Here is a 19,360-nt window from a genome sequence, read left to right as displayed (position 1 = left end):
GGTTTAAGTTGCACTGGTCAAGTCCTGGCTGCTAATCCCAGAAAGGATTCCACCAGCCTCAGATGGGCCTCGGAGTTCACACAGTATTTGAACAATCTTCATATGCAGCCCTAAGGAAAACACCCTGCAGCATGCCCGTACCCAAGCAATGATGATCAGCGGCAGCATGATGGGAACACACCAGGAGGGGTCACGGGGCCAGGTGAGGAACGGTTTTGCTCACCAGCTCACCCCTTAGAACCACAGCAGTTGGCAAGAATCCCGATGAAGTTCACCAACACCACACTCAAAATGATGACCATCCACCTCCACCAGCTGCTGAAGGCTCCCTTCCACACGCCCACAGACACTGCCTCTCTTCTCCACTCCATATATCCACAGTTAAACCTCTTCTAAAACAACTCAGGCCCACCTGAGCATTAAGAGACTTGTTCAATTCCGCTCAAGATATTTAGAGAAGAGGAAACTGCAGAACCATGTATTAGGGAGTTGTCAAGCCTGCAAAACACAACTGCCATTTTAATAAACATTCAGGTTGGTAACGAGCCAACAGAGCATCGCAGTGTTCTCCACAAGAGCATCATGCTGTGGACAGCTGCATGGCATTATCCTCTTGGATCACAAACGAGGAGGAAAGCCACTTTAAAATTGGTCTATCAATCATAGGAGGAACCAGAAAACTTGCAAGTGCTTCATGGTTACAGTATTGAAAGCAGCTGATAAAGCTAAGGTCAACCCAGGCATCTGGGACTAATCTCCAGCTGACATACTTCATCAAGCTCTACTGGAATCAATGGTAAATTGACTAAATTAGCAAGAGGAATACATCATCTAACAATGTGCTCAGAGCTGAGCAAATACCCAGAATGAGAGCCCTGGCAGGGAAAGCACTCCTTAATGTCGCTCAAGTCATTCGTGTCCTACCTGCCCAGGAGTCTGAAACAGACCAAGAGCAGAGAAAAACGTCTCTGGAGTTGATGGCTCAGAAAGATTCCATTCCCAGTCTGCAGTCATGGAAAAAGTTCAGATTACTCAGAGAAGTGGTTAAAACAACAGAAAGGGTGGAAGAAGAACTTCCACAGATAAGACGACCTCAAGTCTACAAGTCCTGGTTAGCTTTAGCTAATGATTTTCTTTCTTCCCACTTCCTTCCACCAAAAGTTGTGCCAACTTTCCACATGCCCTCCCATGGATTTTCTGCAGATGTGGCTGAACACTTACTGTTTAGCGTGGCTCTGTGCCCGTGGATTTTTGCAGAGCAAGGAAAGCCTTGCAGAGGGAGCCCTTATCCAGCTGCTCTGCTCCTCTATGATTTTCCCCTTTCTCCAGTTCATTTGTTGGAAGGACCAAAAGTGATTAATTGGCAAGAGCTGCACAAAGCCGAGGGTTTAGTGCCACTAAACACCGTGTCTGTAAGACACTTCAGAAGACTGTGGCTAAACACCGGCTTCATCTCGATGCACGAGTTCTGAATTCCAGCGTGACGAACTCCAGCGCAGGAAGGAAACCTTAAGCCTCCACTTTATCAAGCTACACAAATACACGGTTTATCAAACTGAAGAGATTACTGGTGCTTGTTGTGCTTCTCCTGCAACTGTTTGCAGAAGCTGCCTGGCTGATGGCTCCCAAATGTATGGGAACAAGTCAGCACCACCTTACTGCAAGGGTTTGCAGCAAACAACATTTACTGCAGCCAAACTGCTTTGTTCCCAAAAATAAAAAATAAAAGGGAAAGAATGGGAATACACACAGGGCAAAAAAAATCACCTCCCAGGCCAGTGTGTGCAGGCCCAGAGTAAGGATTTCCAATAACTCAACTTACATCCCACTTTAAAAAATAAAATCAAATCCTCTGGTACTGCCAAAGGCACTTTTAGCCCGGGGTGGGGGGGGTTATAACTGAATATACAAAATGTACCTCTTCTACCTGCAAAATCGCTGGGCTATGGAAAGTCCTAAAGCTGATCAGAAGAGAGCACCAATCACATTATTAATCCCATGTAAAAAGCCACAAGCTTTTTACTTTACACCGCCAGTTTTAATAAACGATAATGCAAAGCTCTGCTCCATCCCTATCCCATTATATTTCTCAAGGCAACTTGAACAAGACCTGCCCTATAAGATCTGCCCTTTTTAAAACTCAACTCCGAGCCTCCCAAGTGAACACATCTGTAGTACAGGCTCCTAACGTCTGCTCCTTCCATATGGGCAGGAGAGAGCTATAGATGTTTTCATCTTTTCTTTCAAAGGACAATGAACTCTTGCTCCATCATTTCCAACCCAGATAATTCTGAACCCCAAACAGATATTAATTGATAGATGCATTGTACGGATTACCACGAGCACAAAGGATCAGATTCAATGGCCTGGCTGAAGCCATTATGTTTCCCTCTGAAAAAAATGGTTTGGACATGAAACACCACTATTATGCCCTCTTCCAACTCAGACATGCTTCAGAGAAGCCCCGTACTCCGGTCAGGCCCTTCACCCTGCAACAGGGAGGATGGTGAAGAACCGACCTGCTCCGCCTGGGCCTTCCTCCACACACTCCGAAAATAAGGATAATCCTATTTACAGGCCCCCTCCTAGAAACCGGGAGGGTCAGTCTGTCAAATCAGAAACCATGAGCTATTATTCTTCCCTGTGAGGGTGCTGAGGCGCTGGCACAGGGTGCCCAGAGAAGCTGTGGCTGCCCCATCCCTGGCAGTGTTCAAGGCCAGGTTGGACACAGGGGCTTGGAGCAAGGTGCTCCAGTGGAAGGGGTCCCTGCCCGTGGCAGCGGTTGGAGCTGGAGGAGCTTTAAGGTCCCTTCCAACACAAACAAGGCTGGGATTCTATCTTTATACCAAGGAGTATCAGGAAAAGACAGTCATTTCCAAGTGAACACCCAGTTGTCCCCCCTTCACTACACATTTAGCAGAAGCAATACCCCAAACATTCTTTAACACCAACTAACTGCATGAAGCTACATAATTTGATTATTTGCCATTTTGTAACATCTTATGAAGCATTTGGTAGGGCAGTAACAGGTACACTGAAAGCCAAGTGGTACCAGTGGCCCGGCCAAAGATGACACATTTCAAGTCTCTGGATCTCCCATCCCCAGCTAACAGCAGTACTTCACGACTTCAGATGTTGAGTTTGGGGCCTCAGTCTTGAATTATTTTTTTCAAACCCTTTAAAACACATTTAATCCCTTGTTTTCTTTCCCAAAAGAAAGGTTTCACATCTGGACTGTCAACCTGCATTCCAGAGCATTAGCCTGGCAAATGAAAGCAGCTGAGCTGTAAATCTCCAAGAAGAGGACTTGTCATGGAAATCGAAACTCAGCATTAACGACGAGACCAGTTCAGCACAAAAGCCAACATGAAAAGCCCAAACAATGCAGGCAGCCCCAAGACAACTTTGGAAATGAATCCTGCTGTCTGACAGAGCAAGCCACCCTCAGCCCACTGCCCAGCCTTGCCTGGCTGTAACCTGGAACAGGCGTGTACTTGTGAGCAACCACCAATTACACAGCTGAATTTAGCACCCTCTCCAACAACCAGCCCCCAGTTTCCTGAGCAGGCTGGGATTTGCAGGTATGTCTCATGAGAGTAATGCTCAGTCGCTGGGAACACCGAGAGAGGTGAGCTCTGAGGTCCCTTGGACCGCCACTGCTGATGGCTCTCTTCTGGCCCTGCATAGCGGGACACAAGCAGTAAGATAGAAAGTGAGAAGCTCCAAAGATGTAAGTACTTCCAGCCAGATTTCAATGGAAATCCAAATGTCAGCAACATAGATACAAAACTGAACCAGCAGCAAAAAGGTGCCGAATGGTAAAACTGATAAAAACAGAAAACCCAACATCCCCCCAGCACCCCAGAACAACGGCACCTTACTGACGTGCTTCAGCTAACGTACTAAAGGTGCTCATTTAACATTTTTTATCACTGCTCTATGCATTTACTCCGATTTCCGGATGTAAAAGTGAGCTGCTAGAAAGAATGCCACTTTTGCTATTCTTTTTTTTTTCCCCCCCTTTATAGAGAATTCAGTTTTGGAAACAACTTGAGCTCTTGAGCAGCTTGGAGAAAGGACTGTCTGATTCACAGAAGACATCTAAGCAACAGCGGTGGGGCCGGTTGACTCTTCTGTCAGCATTCACTTCACAAAACACTCCACAGTCTAACTCAATTACTTTCTATAGTTTATACTAAAGTACTTTATTAAATCTCTCTTCCTACCAACCATACAATGCAGAGCTTTGTGTGACAGGCTCTTAAGATCATTCCATTCTTTCAGCTCAGGTTCCCTGACGGTGTCTCTTCTGATTCAGCCAACACCAAGCAGGAGTTCATCCCTCCACCTTTGCTGCTGAACACCACAGCCAAGTCCTCTTATTTCTTCCAAACACTGTACACTCCTTGCAATCAGCTCAAACCAGTTCTTCTGTTGAATTAAAAGCATTACCACAACGCTCTGTTGCACATGAAGTCTGCCAAAAAATACCCTTATCCTGTAACAACCATAGCTGTAATGAAGCCAGCTTGTTAACTTCTACAGTTATTAGAACTGCATCAAGTCTTTCCGGTCTGGTTCCTAAATGAACATACAGTTTTGCTCCAAACTACGATACACTCCATGACACATGTACTATGATCATAGAATTATAGAATCCCGGCCTGGTTTGGGTTTGAAGGGACCTTAAAGCTCCTCCAGATCCAGCCCCTGCCACGGGCAGGGACACCTTCCACTAGAGCAGCTTGCTCCAAGCCCCTGTGTCCAACCTGGCCTTGAGCACTGCCAGGGATGGGGCAGCCACAGCTTCTCTGGGCACCCTGTGCCAGCGCCTCAGCACCCTCACAGGGAAGAGCTTCTGCCTAAGAGCTCATCTCAGTCTCCCCTCGGGCAGGTTAAAGCCATTCCCCTTGGCCTGTCCCTACATCCCTTGTCCCAAGCCCCTCTCCAGCTTTCCTGCAGCCCCTTCAGGCACTGGAGCTGCTCTCAGGTCTCCCCTTCAGGAGCCTTCTCTTCTCCAGGCTGACCCAGCCCAGCTCTCTCAGCCTGGCTCCAGAGCAGAGCTGCTCCAGCCCTTGCAGCATCTCCGTGGCCTCCTCTGGACTTGCCCCACCAGCTCCACAGCCCTCTCATATTGGGGGCCCCTGACCTGAATGCACAACTGCAGGGTGGTCTCCCCAGAGCAGAGCTCTGCTGTACTTGATACCTATAACTTAATACCCAAAGAAAAAACACTGTATGAGCACTGTTACCTCCCCACGTTAGTGCTAGCAGCAACGTGGGCCACCGAAACAGCCTCCTCTATTATTTCTGTGCTATTACCCACCAGCTTTTCCCTCTGCACTCCCTGCCTCCTGCTCTCCACCTCCTGTGCACTGACTTGGGAAGCTCCAGGCTACACCTACACGTGTATCCATGCCTGACTACCTCCGGGGCATTGGGAACAAGAGGTCAATGGAACAAACAACAGGCGCTGCACCTGACTCCTGCCTTCCCTGGAGGTGATCCCGCTGTGACAGGCTGTGTGCGTCCCTGCTCTGGGCACGCAGGAGGGTACCTGGTGTCTTCTATCTGCAAGCCTTTCAACAAAAGACACTATTATAAGATTAAAACCAAGTTGAAGGAAATTCCTTTTATTGCGAGCTCAGATCGCGTCCTATCAGGTTTCACAGCTCAGAGCGCAGACTCCAGCAGGCCGGCGTGTTTGTTAATCACTATTCCAGCTGTGGCTGTTTCTGCTCACCCGGTTTTTGTCACACTGAAACAAGACACACTGCCATGTTTTGTGACAGGCATTTTCGTTAGAGTAACACGTTTCTCCTTCATCACTCAATACCAAGTGCTCAGCAAAATTAAACAGGCTAGCACAACACCACTGCCATCCAGCATGCACAGATACCCCATTCACTACCCATGACTCCAAAGATGTGGGCTTACTCCGGGCACAGGTCTCAACGTGGAGAAAAAAAGAGATGGATAAGCCACTAGAAGAGTGTCTGCTCCAGCCTGCAGTTCAGAAGCAGCTATCTAAAAGTTCAAGTCAATGCTTCAAACAGGGTGAAAAGTGTTACAACAGGCAAAGGACAATAAACAAGATAAGAACTTGCCCAAAGGGTGCTAACAGCATCATGGGCTTATGTTCCTACATCCGCTATAGAGCGCTGCACAGCTGCAGCTCAGAGTCAAAGCAGCTACAAGGAAGCCCACCAAGCCAGTAGGGCAAGCTGCAGGTAGGCTAGCACACTCACACAGCAATGACCACCTTTACATGGTATTCCTAACACCTAAAGGGGCCAACAAGAAACCTGGAGAGGGGCTTTGGACAAGGGATGTAGGGACAGGCCAAGGGGAATGGCTTTAACCTGCCAGAGGGGAGACTGAGATGAGCTCTTAGGCAGAAGCTCTTCCCTGTGAGGGTGCTGAGGCGCTGGCACAGGGTGCCCAGAGAAGCTGTGGCTGCCCCATCCCTGGCAGCGTTCAAGGCCAGGTTGGACACAGGGCTTGGAGCAAGCTGCTCTAGTGGAAGGTGTCCCTGCCCGTGGCAGGGGTTGGAGCTGGAGGAGCTTTAAGGTCCCTTCCAGCACAAACCATTTATGATTTTGTGATTAAAGCTCCAAATCATTGACCAGGATGGCTCAGCACAAGAGTCTTCTCTCAGGCATCTCCTCCTGTACAGACCGATGGCTCTACTCATACCTCCCATCATACCTCTGGAGTAAATGAAATTCAACCACCAAAACAAATGCTCATTTTCTGATGTTTATGGGCTGAGGTAATGGCTCCGAGTGAAACCCATCGCCCTCACAGGGCAGAGCCCCTGCTCTCAATGTGAGCTTTTGAAGTCCAGCGAGAAAAAAAAATAAAGAGGGTTTTGTTGTTTTGTGTGTGGCATTTTCCCCCCTCCCTTCTTTTTTCTTGAACGATGCTATACAACCAGCTTGATACACAAATTAGAGGTGATCTCATCAGTCCATTAGCCCAACTAAAGCAAGACCATCACTTGTAGGGGATGTGCTGGCTAGATACTACTGATTGGCCTGTGAGTAGCATTAGTATGGGGGTACAAATGCAGTCTTCATTACACAGGCAAGGCATGGCTCCCAGCTTTCAATCTGCTGCAAACAGCTTCGCTGTATTGAAAAGTGGGATTTTAGAGCGCCTCACACTCGCTGCTCTGGTCTTCAGGCAGAGACTATGGCCAGTCCTGCCACCCCTCCTGAGGGAAGGAAATGACCTACAGACATCACATGCATCGCCGATTCACACGGAACAGACGCCTTGTACAGAGTGTCAGGCCCTGAAAGGAGGAGAGGAAAAGCACTTGAAAATTCACTAAGAATAGTAAAACGTGATTTAGAAGCTTTTGCCTTTCATTTCTCATAAACCAGAACTCCATCACATCTTTCCACCAAGTTTCTTTTGATTTCTTTGTTGTAGAACTAACAATGCTTGAAAGCCAGCAAAGTCTCATTTCTAAGATGTTTCTGTTTTCAATCGAGCAGCAGAACTATTTATTTTCCTAGTCAGTGATGGAATTAAACAATTTGTCTTTGAAAACTCTATAAGCCTTCACCCTGACAACCCCCCCATCTGCTTTTCAGATTAAGGTACTTTGATTTTTACCAGCTAAAGGTTTATGAACTGCTATATAAACCCAATTACTCTCACAGTAAATTATGTAAAGCTTACATGTTAGTTTTTAAATTTTTCCCTGTGGAGCACTCTAGAGATGCAGCAAAGGAAAGGCTCACAGGGCATTCCGAACTACAAACGCGTAACAGGGAAAACCACGGAGCTTCCAGAAACTCGGAATAAAACCACCTCAACATAGTTAAGTGAGGATGAGACAGACCCCAGGAGACACTTTTCAGGGTAGGACTGTTAAAAAAAAGGGGGAAAAATAAAGCTCCATTTCAGTGGGAGGGAGTTCTTTAAAAACAGATTAAGTTTCATCTGGGGTAGTACTTATTCCTTAGCTGATCTCTGCCTCACCTCCTGATTGAAAACAGGGATAGAAAAGATCTTCATGTACTTGCTTTCACAGAATGAATTATGGACTGGTTTGGGTTGGAAGAAACCTTAAAGCTCATCCAGCTCCAACCCCTGCCATGGGCAGGGACACCTTCCACTAGAGCAGCTTGCTCCAAGCCCCTGTGTCCAACCTGCCCTTGAACACTGTCAGGGATGGGGCAGCCACAGCTTCTCTGGGCACCCTGTGCCAGCGCCTCAGCACCCTCACAGGGAAGAGCTTCTGCCTGAGACCTAATCTAAACCGACTCTCATGCCGTAGCCAAACTCATCCCATCCCAGTGGCAGTATTGCTAAAGTGCTTACTTACATGGAGTAGAGTTTTGCTCCAGAGGATGGCAGGAGGATGTGGCTGCAGAACTGATCTATAAGGAGAGCTGGTGCTGGGGCAGCAATGCTGCCCGTCCTGCCCCTTTCTCTGGCCAATGCCAACTCTCCCAAAACTAGTGACCAGAAAATGAATGAGCTGCTGCCAGCGTTATGCTGTGCTTATTGCCAAGGACTCATGGTATTTTTCTAGGTCAGTCTTGGTTTGGAGGAGCAGTAGTGGGCTCAGTTCTTCCGGGTGCTCCATGTGGCTTCCCACCTAGGGCCAGAGCAGGGCACACCAAGCAAGGTCAGGGAACACCCTCTTACAAAGCAGCTTGTTCTGCACAGTTCTCCTCCTGGTACGTTTTGTCACTGCTGCATTCAAGCACCAAAAGAACTGTGTTAGAAGAACACTGCAGTGATTCACTGGCAATGCCTGCTCTGTATGTGCCTGTGATGCAGAACGCTGACTGACATGACCAGCAGCACTGACTGCCAGCATCCCAGCCTGTTGGTTACCAGTGCCACACAGCTCAGCAGCAGCCACCTGAAGTGACTGAAATGATTTAGATTCATTAACTAGGGCAGAGCAAGGAGCAGCACTCCCACAAGTGTGATACAACTTAACCAAGCTGATGCTTTCCTTTGGAGCTGGTGCCTCCCCTGACTGACTCCAGAGGTTCAGTGTTGTGTCCCATGCAGTGTTATGGGAATGCCAGGGACAGCACTCAGCTGGGACAGCACAGGGACCGGACCTCCAGTGCAGCATCTCCATGGCCTCCTCTGGGCTCTCTCCAACAGCTCCACGTCCCTCTTGTGCTGCTGCCCCAGAGCTGGATCAGGGCTGCAGGGTAGCCACCCCAGAGCACAGCAGAGGGGCAGGATCCCCTCCCTGAGCTGCTGCTCACGCTCTGAGGGTGCAGCCCAGCACACAGGGGGGCTCTGGGCTTAAGGGCTCACTGAAGCCAGGTCATGGGGAGCTTCTCCTCACCCAACACCCCGAAGTCCTATCAGCACCAAGTATGTGAAAAGCCTGATACAGCATACAAGGAATTAAAACCACTCCAAAGTTTTCTGCAAAAGGAAATTCTGAGCTCATAACTTAGGAGAGATTTGTGAACTGGAACACCCATATCAGTTCAGTTTAGCCACCTGATAATCTTAACAAAACATTTTAAATAAGCTCTATTTCACCTGGGAAGGGTGTGACAGCCACAGGGAACATTTAGCTATAGAGGGCTAAAGATGCCTTCCAAAAAAAAGCCAACTCTTCCACAAAGCTGCTCAGAGGCTCCTGGAGTGTGCACGGCCCCTCCTGGGCTCCCTGACCAGGAGCCAGCCCCAAGAAGGAGCCTGGAGAAACAACACAACCCCACTGCTAGAGACGTGAGTGGAAAAATAGAATATGAAGACTAAAGCAAGAAAAAATAGGGAATAAAAGTATTACAGAGAGGGCAAATTAAGAGCGGAGTCCCCCTCTTTCATTTGTAGTTTTTAGAGTCTTTTCCTTTTGGAAAATAGCAGGAAAGTCATTCTTCTGCAAGATGTTTTAATTTACATTCCCATTCTGACATTTCATTCACAGGCCCACCAAAATAACCCAGGGAAAAGGTCAGGCACTGTGTAAGAGCTATTAAGCACTAATTAAGCAGCACTGAAAAACAAGGAACATCCCACACTGCAGCCACTCTAATGGCTCTTCCGAGTCACCACGGACCTAATTCACTCTTTAGGACTTCAAGTTGCAAATTTTGATTCAGCTTTCACAGCACAAATAGCCACAACAAAAGCCACCCAGGCCCCAGTTCACCATATCAGGATTATTTAATATGAAGGTCACTTCCTCCAGCCCCAGGCAAACTGCTTTACACCCTCCAACAGACAGAATACAAGGAATACTTCTATCAATTTCAGGATACAACAAACAGGTCAAACAGTGAGTGCACAAAAATAATTCACACTTCTAGAGGAAGATAAAAGCACTAAATACTGAGAAATGGCCCGTGTGGCACCAGTGGGGTGCAACGGTTAATTTATTGAGACAGATTAATACACCCACAAAACCTACAGCGTTAAGGCAGTTCTGACCTCTCTAGATTGGCTGCCAGTATGATATAGGTCCAAAAGAAATTACCCTTTTCTACTGCGACAGAACAATAAATTGGCTTCCATGAATACAGTGGTTAAAGAATCCAAGTTCCTGACCTTGAATGTTTTACTAGTAGTATGCTGTGCTGTAGGGAACAATCATGATGACATTTGCTGAAATGTGTGGGATTTATGATATAATAGGTTGCACACATGTGCCAAAAGAGAAAAAAACCCTCTTAAATCCAAGCAAATCAAGATTAATTAGCTATTAAAATAGCCAAGAAAACACAGCGCAGCACAGGTGGCACAACAAACCCTCTCACTTTCCGAACACGGTGACTAACGTTGTTTTTGAGGTCACACTGTCCATGGATCTTCCATCACACTCTCACTGGGAAAAGCAAAACTTGCAGCTCTTCTGTAAAGCCCTGCTCTTTGTAATTGTGCAGCTTTGCACTTCCATAAACAAACGGCACGCAGCCCTTTCATAGGAAGTCCCACTAAGTCCACAGGAAAATCCCGTATCGCCTGGCTTTGATCATCGAGACAGACTGAAAATTAGCACCGGTATTTTTACAATGATCCCCGTATGCAGGGAGAGGCCACGCCACACACATTCACCTCTCACTGTCAGACTCACTTGAGCTCCCCCCTTTTCCTCCAGCCCCGGTGGCTTTTTGGTTTATTGCTGCTAATTGCAATTACAGGTGTCCAGAAAGCAGCAGATGCCTCGTACCTCCCGTGCCGTGGCCACAGCCCCGCGCTTCGCTGTGACCGGGTCCCTGCAGCAGCCCCGAGCAGGCGTCGGGATCACAAAGCAAACATTCTTCTGCAGTCACAGCAGCCTGACTTCTTTTCTCCTGCCTACTGCCCCAGGAATGCGAACAAGTCATTAATACCCTGCAATCTGCTCGGTTTCCCTCTTAATCCGTATTTCAACCAAGCCTCTCCTTGCAGGAGATCATATCAATATGTCCCTAGCAGTCAAACAATGCGGAAAAGAGCCAATGTTATTGTGAGCCTGAGGTGGAACGACTCGATTCCCAGCAGGAGATCAATTTGTACAAGGAAGCAGCAAGCTCTTCTCCAGGAGGGGTAACCACTTCAAATGAGTCAGGCTCCCTGCGACAACAAATACCCTTGCTGGGACATGGTCAGCTAGCAAACGCTCACAAAGGCTGCTGGTCTCTTCCTGTGGGTCAGGAGAGCAAGGCACATACTTCTCCTTTGCTCCCACACACATTCATAACCAAGACACCTTTATGCAGCATTTCATGTTCCACCTCTCAACTCTGATCGGGGATCATGTCATGGGAAAAGATGCCCTGTGGCCATGGTCTTACAGAATCACACACAGGTTTGGGCTGGAAGGGCCTTGAACGCTGCCAGAGATGGGGCACTCACAGCTTCTGCTGGACCAGGACTGCAGGGGGGCTCTCCCCAGAGCACAGCAGAGGGTGAGAATCCCCTCCCTGAGCTGCTGCTCACGCTCTGGGGGTGCAGCCCAGCACACAGGCGGGTTCTGGGATGCCAGCACACATGGCTGGGTCATGGGGAGCTTCTCGTCACCTCAAGTCCTTCTCCTCAGGGCTGCTCTCATCCGTTCTCCACACAGCCTGTGTTTGTTTTTTCTGACTGCCAAGATTGCAGAGCAGACTGACTTGCTGGAGGGGCAATGAAGACCAGCTGACGCAGGGCCGCTGGGGTACCAAATCAGTAAAACCTGAGCAAGAGAAAGTCCCTCCTCTGCAAGCATTTGGAAGTTGCCTTTCATACACTTAACTCTTCATTCAGCTGTTTACAGGATCTTTGAGCTATTTGTTAAAGACTCAACATCTTCTGCCACTTAACTGGAGAGCAGAAAAACTCCTTTATCCACTCTTGCAGGTACCCAAGTGCCACCCTGAGCAAACTAGGACTTGATTTACATGGGAAAATTGCTGCTTAGCGAAAGCCTCCCACATGAACACCCTGATCCCAGCTAAGAATACTGAAAGGCAAAATTAGCATGGAAAAGTTTTAAATCCTCACCAAAACTGTTTCTGTAACAGCTTCCCGGTTTAGGAAATTGTGAAAGGGGTGCAGTGAAAGCAAACATCACTCCATCACCTGAGGATTTTCCAAACACATCCTCATTGCTTTTCATCTTCCAAAAATACAACCCAAAAAGAATTCCTCGTTCCTCAGGGTGAAGGGGCTGCTGAAGGGACTACAGAAGACCAGCAACACAGCAGTACCTACACTCAGCCATTACAACCCTGCTACTCTCAGAATTGATGGACGTATTAATTGGAGGCAGCTGCAGGGAAAACTATCCCAAGGCCATGAGTCCTTAGTTTTCATAGATAATTACATTTGCCCGTGGCCTCGCCGGGAATCATTCATGTAGGGAATTTTGGGGGGTATTAGATTTAAATACAGCAATCAGATTTGTTAATCCATAGGACAAGGCAAACCAAACACGGTTTCATTCAGGGAATTGTTTAGACTTTCAACATTGACATTAATTCAGCAGCAGGAAAAAATTAGCAGCATAATGCATGCTCATGTAGGTTAAAAATTATTAATGGTAACCTCCTTCCCTCCCCCAGTGCCTATAAGGAGACTGCAGATCTCTCCATGGCTGCCTAGACTGCAGGCTTATTCCCTGGCTGCATCTTTACATATCACCCAATCCAGTGGCCTTTCTAAAATACAGAGATTTTTTGACAGAATGAATTAGAAGAATTGATACAGGGGTTTGCCACTCTAAATGCAGCCAGTTTCTGTTACTGTATTATACACTTAAAAACCAAGTTTTAAACATGGTTGAGCTGGTTCTATTACTCTGAAATAACAGCACATTCTCAGATAGAAATCCTAGAACAATTTGGCCAGTTCCCTTCCTATCAAGTCCAAATTCTTTAGTAAAATGGACTCCACCTTGAAAGCAGGTAATTTTTAGCCCCTTTCTTCCCCTGGAAGCTACCCTGGAATTTCCTATGAGCTTGGGGGAAAAAAAAAAGAAAAAAAGAAAAGTAATTTTCTTGTCTGTCCTATTTATGATCAATTTATTCTGATTTATACTTAAACCAATATTCTTCTCCACCTTCAATAGTTTTTTTCCCTCCCCAGTATTTTACTGCCAAACCACGAACAGAAAGCAAACCCTATCTCCTATCCATCCACATCTGGCCAGACTACACAGCCCTGCCATTGACCTCCACAGCCCTCACTTCTCTGGGCCTATTCTGCTCCAATTTATTCTTCTGGAGCAAGAACCTGAAAATTAAGTGCCATTTTCTGACAACGCTGTCTCCAGGCGCAGTGACTCCAGCTGCCATGGTGGCCCCAAGCACGCTTGTCACCTGCTCCATTGTACTGGTTTTCTCCCCATCAAACCAGCAAAGATTTGGGCAGATCTGGGACAAGCTCAGAACCAGACAAAGACAAACTCAGGGCTTCAGCCTCACAGCCACACTTTAGGAACTCTGCAATCATCAGATGATGATCTGAACCACGCTGAAGAAAATCTGATGGATCAGGTGCAAGAGGTTATCTCATGGCATTCCAAAGAATCCCACAGACCTTTAGCAAACTGACTGCCAGAGAAGTTGCTAAGCTGCCAGAGAACCCACTAAGGTTCACAAGCACCATAGCAGGGGAAGTACCTTTTTTGGAGGGTCAAGAAGCAAAGAGAAAGGTAGAGAGTCCTGCACAGAGACATACAGCGAGCCCTGGGGCTAGCCAAGAATGCAAGTCCCAAGTTCCAACCACCAGACCACAACTATTCAACAGCAGCCAGGAGTGGAGTTGTTCCTAAGTCTATAGGAGAGAGCACCTTTGATACCACAGCTTGGATTTCTCTAAACCCACAGGCTACTGCTGAGAATCAGAAATTAATGTGCAATTTGATATCTCCTGCTTTGGTGAAGCTGCACCTACGCAGTCGTATTTTTCCTTGCTGAGGTTTGGAGGACGGGGGTTGTTCCATGGAAGCTGGAACAAATTAATATTTCCTTGAGAACTATTATTTTAAGGGAACAAACCAGCAGAAGGGAAGAGGTAAGCCAACGTCTTCTATTTTCTTTTAGTTAAGCATCTGACAATACACAGTATATTTTATTCAGGATCTAGGCCCAAACACTACAAGGTGATAAGCTCCTCGTTGGGCTGTTACTGGAAAGCATCCCAGGTTCTGCAGTAACATCCTGATTTTTGCAATAACTACAAGCTTAACACCCATGTCACAGCCATGACTGAGAGAAAGACCTTTCCCAAAGAACGGCATTTAAGGTATCTGCTTGCCTCTCCTGAAAACACGCTTCAGCTAGTGCAGTACCACTTGTTTGTGTAACTGGAGAAGTGTCAAGCCCTCTCCTTCCAGTGATTTAAACTCCACCAGTGTTAGAAGGAAAACAAAGAACAAAGATGCTGAAATATCCATCATCCTGCAGAGCGCCCATTGGGAATAGCTGAAGGAATGCAGCGTGCCGTGAGCCGCTGGCCCCGCTTCCAGGTTACCGCCTGCTCAGCGCACGCAGACTCCCCTTCCTGTGCGTATGGAGAGGACTCGGGAAAGAATTCACCTCGATGGCTCTTCCAGACCGTCCAGGCCTCCACACCCCTGCGAGAACCTGCCTGACCTGAACGCACCACAGACTGATGGATGCTGGTACCGTGCTTGGTGCTGCAGGAGGTGTGTATTATTCTTGTCCTGAAGTCAATACTTCAGCAACTTCAACAAATTCAGCAAACCCAAGAATAAGAGCTGTTTGCTAAGAAGGGGTGTCCCTGCCCATGGCAAGAGGTTGGAATAACATGAGCTTTAAGGTCCCTTTCAACCCAAACCAGTCTGTGATTCTGTGATACTAAATGAAGAAACCTACACGAGACATTTTTTCTCTCGTTTTCCAAATTTGGAGATTATATAGGTGCATTTTATTAATCCTAGAAACTACACAAATGCCAAGAAGGAAACTCATTTCCAGTGAAAATCAAGATACCAACTTCCCTCTTGCTTACTGAGGAAAGGAAGCATAAGCAGGGAGATAACTAAAATAAATTAGATAAGTGCAAGAGAAACAGTGTGGTAAGAACACTGAGTGGAGCCAAAGAGGGTCAAACCCTGCCCTTGGTAACCTCATCTCTTGGTAACCTCATGCCAAGCACAGAGCAGTTTCAGGATGGCCACAACCAGGCCTGAATGGTGCAGGAAATGGCTACACATCTCCTGGCCACTGACTTATTCCCCATGACTAGAGTCATACTGAACAGATCTGTTCAAATGAGAAGACATGGGTGCAGAATATTAGTCCTTCCCTTGTTTACTTTACTGCATTTTCTCATTGGAGAAGAATCCATTGGTGACAGAAGTAACTTAAGGGAAAAATTAAAATAGTCAGGGCCATTTCAGGAGCAAGAGAATCACAATGAGCAGAGTCATGCTTCTGAAGGGGCTGAGCCACAGCGCTAGGGAGAGACACAAGCATTACAGCGATGCCAGAACTTCATAGAATCCCAGACTGGTTTGGGTTGCAAGGGACCTTAAAGCTCATCCAGCTCCAACCCCTGCCACAGGCAGGGACACCTTCCACTAGAGCAACTTGCTCCAAGCCCCGTCCAACCTGGCCTTGAACACTTCCTTGAAGTTCAGCTCAGTGCCTTGCCAAACACACCCCAGGTCTATTAAGTGTATCTTACCACTGGGATGGAGAAAGTGACCCAGGAGACAGGTACCCTGCGCTCCCATGATAAGACCAGAGGGGAGAGGCTCTTCACTACCAAGTATCAGATGTGCTTGACCTGCTGAGGTCCTCTGCAACAGCATCCCTGCTAGGCACAGGACTACAGGACCAACAAACCTGTAGCCGCTTGCTGACCCCATGCTTCAAAACCACCTTGGAAATAACATATGTGCATTATTTCAAGCAATATTTAAAAGCAAGAAGAAAAGCAGTGTCATCTTTTGACAAGGGATAAAGTGTACCTTTTGATTTCTAACGCTCCTCTTTAAATGGTTTATTCTGTGCTTCTCTCCCACATGGAAAGGATGAAGAATTATTGGGGAGGGTGATGGTTCAGAACAGTTTAAGTGTGCATGAAACGGCTGTTCACTCTAAGCACACCACTTGTGCTCTAGCGAGACTGCCACAAGCCCGTGACACCACTCATCTGCTCAGCAAGGTTTCATTAATCCAGCTGGAGACTCCTTTTAATTCCCCCAGGGCCAAAGGGAAACTTAGGGATATTTTTCACGTTTAGGATATGGGCACAGGCACAAGGAACACGGAAACATTAAATTGTTGGATTTCTCTTCCCCCACTCCTCCCTCTTTTTGCCAGAAGAGAGTCTTCCAATCCCTAAAACAGATCCAAAAGCAGACTGCATGTGACTTGTGTCAGCAAGCACTGAAGTCATCCACCCCTCTGAACCACTGCACACAAGTGCTGTGACAGACCAAGTGTCACCAAAGTCCCATGAACAGCCAGCCAATATTTACTAACTCGTATCTACTGATTAAGTGAATGAGCACCACACTAAGAGCAACAGCAGATGGAAGTTGAGGCTTGGTGAGAATGTGTGTCCTACTGCCAACAGTGCTTGGCACAGCTGTGTTGAGATCAGTTCCTAATGGGCTGGCAACATCACCTTTCCTACAAGGACAGCCTATTATAAAGAGATCCTTCAGCCTTGAAAACTTTAGTTGACATTTGTTCTGCTCAAGTGTGGCGAGACACGGATGCTGGAGCCAGGCTGAGAGAGCTGGGCTGGGTCAGCCTGGAGAAGAGAAGGCTCCTGAAGGGGAGACCTGAGAGCAGCTCCAGTGCCTGAAGGGGCTGCAGGAAACCTGGAGAGGGGCTTGGGACAAGGGATGTAGGGACAGGCCAAGGGGAATGGCTTTAACCTGCCAGAGGGGAGACTGAGATGAGCTCTTAGGCAGAAGCTCTTCCCTGTGAGGGTGCTGAGGCGCTGGCACAGGGTGCCCAGAGAAGCTGTGGCTGCCCCATCCCTGGCAGTGTTGAAGGGCAGGTTGGACACAGGGGCTTGGAGCAAGCTGCTCTAATGGAAGGTGTCCCTGCCCGTGGCAGGGGTTGGAGCTGGAGGAGCTTTAAGGTCCCTCCAAACACAAACCAGCCTGGGGTTCTGTGAAATGCCACCACAGTTGCACTGCGACCATTCCACAGAAAGCAGAGTGAGAAATTTGCTTTGCACTTATAATAAAAGTTGTAAGATTTCTTTTAAATCACCTTTGATTATTCTGTTTTCAATTTATGTTTGCTTCTGTGGGATGCAACCTTCCACCACTTAAAACTTCTCTTGTCATTCTCTTCCAACATGAACTGCAGTTTGATACAGAGCCTGTTTAGAAGCATACAGCAGATACAGGTTTTATTTCCATTCCTAGCATAAGGGAACTCTTTGTTCCCTTTGTTTGAAATGTGCCTCTTCAACATCTAACTGCAAGATGGGGAAACAGATCACAAGGCATCCCATCCTGAACACTGACACAGGGCAGTGCAAAGCAGATTAAAGACACTGGTTCCCCTTCTCCAGCACCTTGCCTGGGAGATAAAATCTTTTTCAAGTGTAAAGTGATGGTGGAAGCAGTCCACAGCTCAGATGTTCCCGTCTCTCATCTGCCTTCTGTTTCTTAAAATAGCCTTCAGGTGAGAAGGTGATGCAGCATCATAAAGCTCACCCACAAATTCTCCAGGACTGTTCATGGACCTGCCAAGCAGCAAAGCTGCAGCTCACAGGGGTCAGTGGTTGCCTGCCAGATGCAGCAGTGCCACACTTGTGACTCACAGGCTTTACCTAAGCCTTTTTTCACTCACAGGCTTTACCTACTATTACCACTGCTAAAAAGCCATAATGGACTTAGTAAGTACAAAACATTCATAACATGAGATGAGAAGGGGTAAGGAAAGCCCCAGCTGCCATCACCCCCTGCCCCCAGCATTCCTGATCATACTGGTCTGGAAAATGAAAAGAAGTAAAATCCAACATCAAGGTGCCCCTTTCCCGGAGAAGGCTGGAGGCCCCAGAGGAGGGGACCAAAGGCAGCTCCTGCAAACCAGAGCACCCTCCACACCTTCAGCTCTGCTGCCCTGCAGGTGACTAAAGGTCCTTTGTGCCTCATCACACGAGGGGCTCCACGGTGAGGAAAATGAGCTTGCTTTCTACCAGCAGCACCCCAGAGACACAGCAAGCCCAACAGCTGCCACGCGCTGCACTTGCAGAAGTCCCAGCAAGCTTCTCCTTGCCACCAGACAAGAAGCACCAAAGCACCTCTCCTAACACACGTTACCGTGCACCTCAGAGCTACCCACCCCACCTTAGCCCTGCCGTATCTACACATCGGGAGACTTGGACTTCAACAAATGGATGCTGAGTAAACACCGTGCAACTGCGCAGCCTGCCCTGGAGGGAAGCAATACAGAGCTCAGTACAGAAAACCCATGAGCAGGTTAAATCTGTTGTCTCTGGTCTGGTCTAGCACAAACAAACTTTGAAAACAAGTTTCAGAAAGCGGAGAACAGAACTGGAGGGGAGGGATCAGACCATGAATGTGGGAAGAACAGGAGGTTACTGGGAGTCATTTATCAAAAAGTCATTTTCTGTCAACACAACACCCGGATGTGAGGAACCTCTCCTATCAGTGTTCTTCTACCTCCTCCACGCTAAACATCAATCCATGCTCAACCTCTCTGCTTTAAGAATAAGCACCCACCATTGTGGCTGAGGCATAAGAAGGAGGAACACATTGACTTTACATAGAAGCTTTCAGACCTTCCCTTAGTAAAGTCCTGTGGTCTCCAACTATGAAAGTGATTTTCCTTTCATTGAAAACACACCACCCACACTATCCATCAGCAAAACTATCCCCGTTCCTATTGTAACAAAGCATCAAATAGAGCTTTTCTGTAAGAAGTGAAGTCACAACAGCTTA

At 47.4% G+C, this 19,360-nt stretch overlaps 1 protein-coding gene across 8 annotated transcripts in view; it reads right to left on the bottom strand.

Annotated features, from left to right (window-relative positions):
- Positions 1–19,360, bottom strand: part of STX8 (syntaxin 8) — a 102,530-nt gene that overhangs the window by 52,553 nt on the left and 30,617 nt on the right. Inside the window, exon 1 of one of the 8 annotated variants that reach the window (XM_062610530.1) lies at positions 11,165–11,709. The exons of 6 other annotated variants lie outside the window; for them this stretch is intronic. In XM_062610530.1, coding sequence (XP_062466514.1) covers positions 11,165–11,321 — 157 coding nt within the window. In that variant the 5' untranslated portion in view covers positions 11,322–11,709. Of the gene's footprint in view, positions 1–6,555; positions 7,298–11,164; positions 11,710–19,360 lie in introns of those variants that run through there. One more of the 8 variants, XM_062610528.1, reaches the window with a different exon arrangement.

This window comes from Pezoporus occidentalis, unplaced genomic scaffold, assembly GCF_034315485.1.
Source record: "Pezoporus occidentalis ecotype Australia unplaced genomic scaffold, CSIRO_AGI_Poc_V1 ctg148, whole genome shotgun sequence".
Taxonomy (NCBI): domain Eukaryota; kingdom Metazoa; phylum Chordata; class Aves; order Psittaciformes; family Psittacidae; genus Pezoporus; species Pezoporus occidentalis.
Note: the sequence above shows the minus strand (reverse complement) of the source record. Positions and strands in the feature narration are given on the sequence as shown.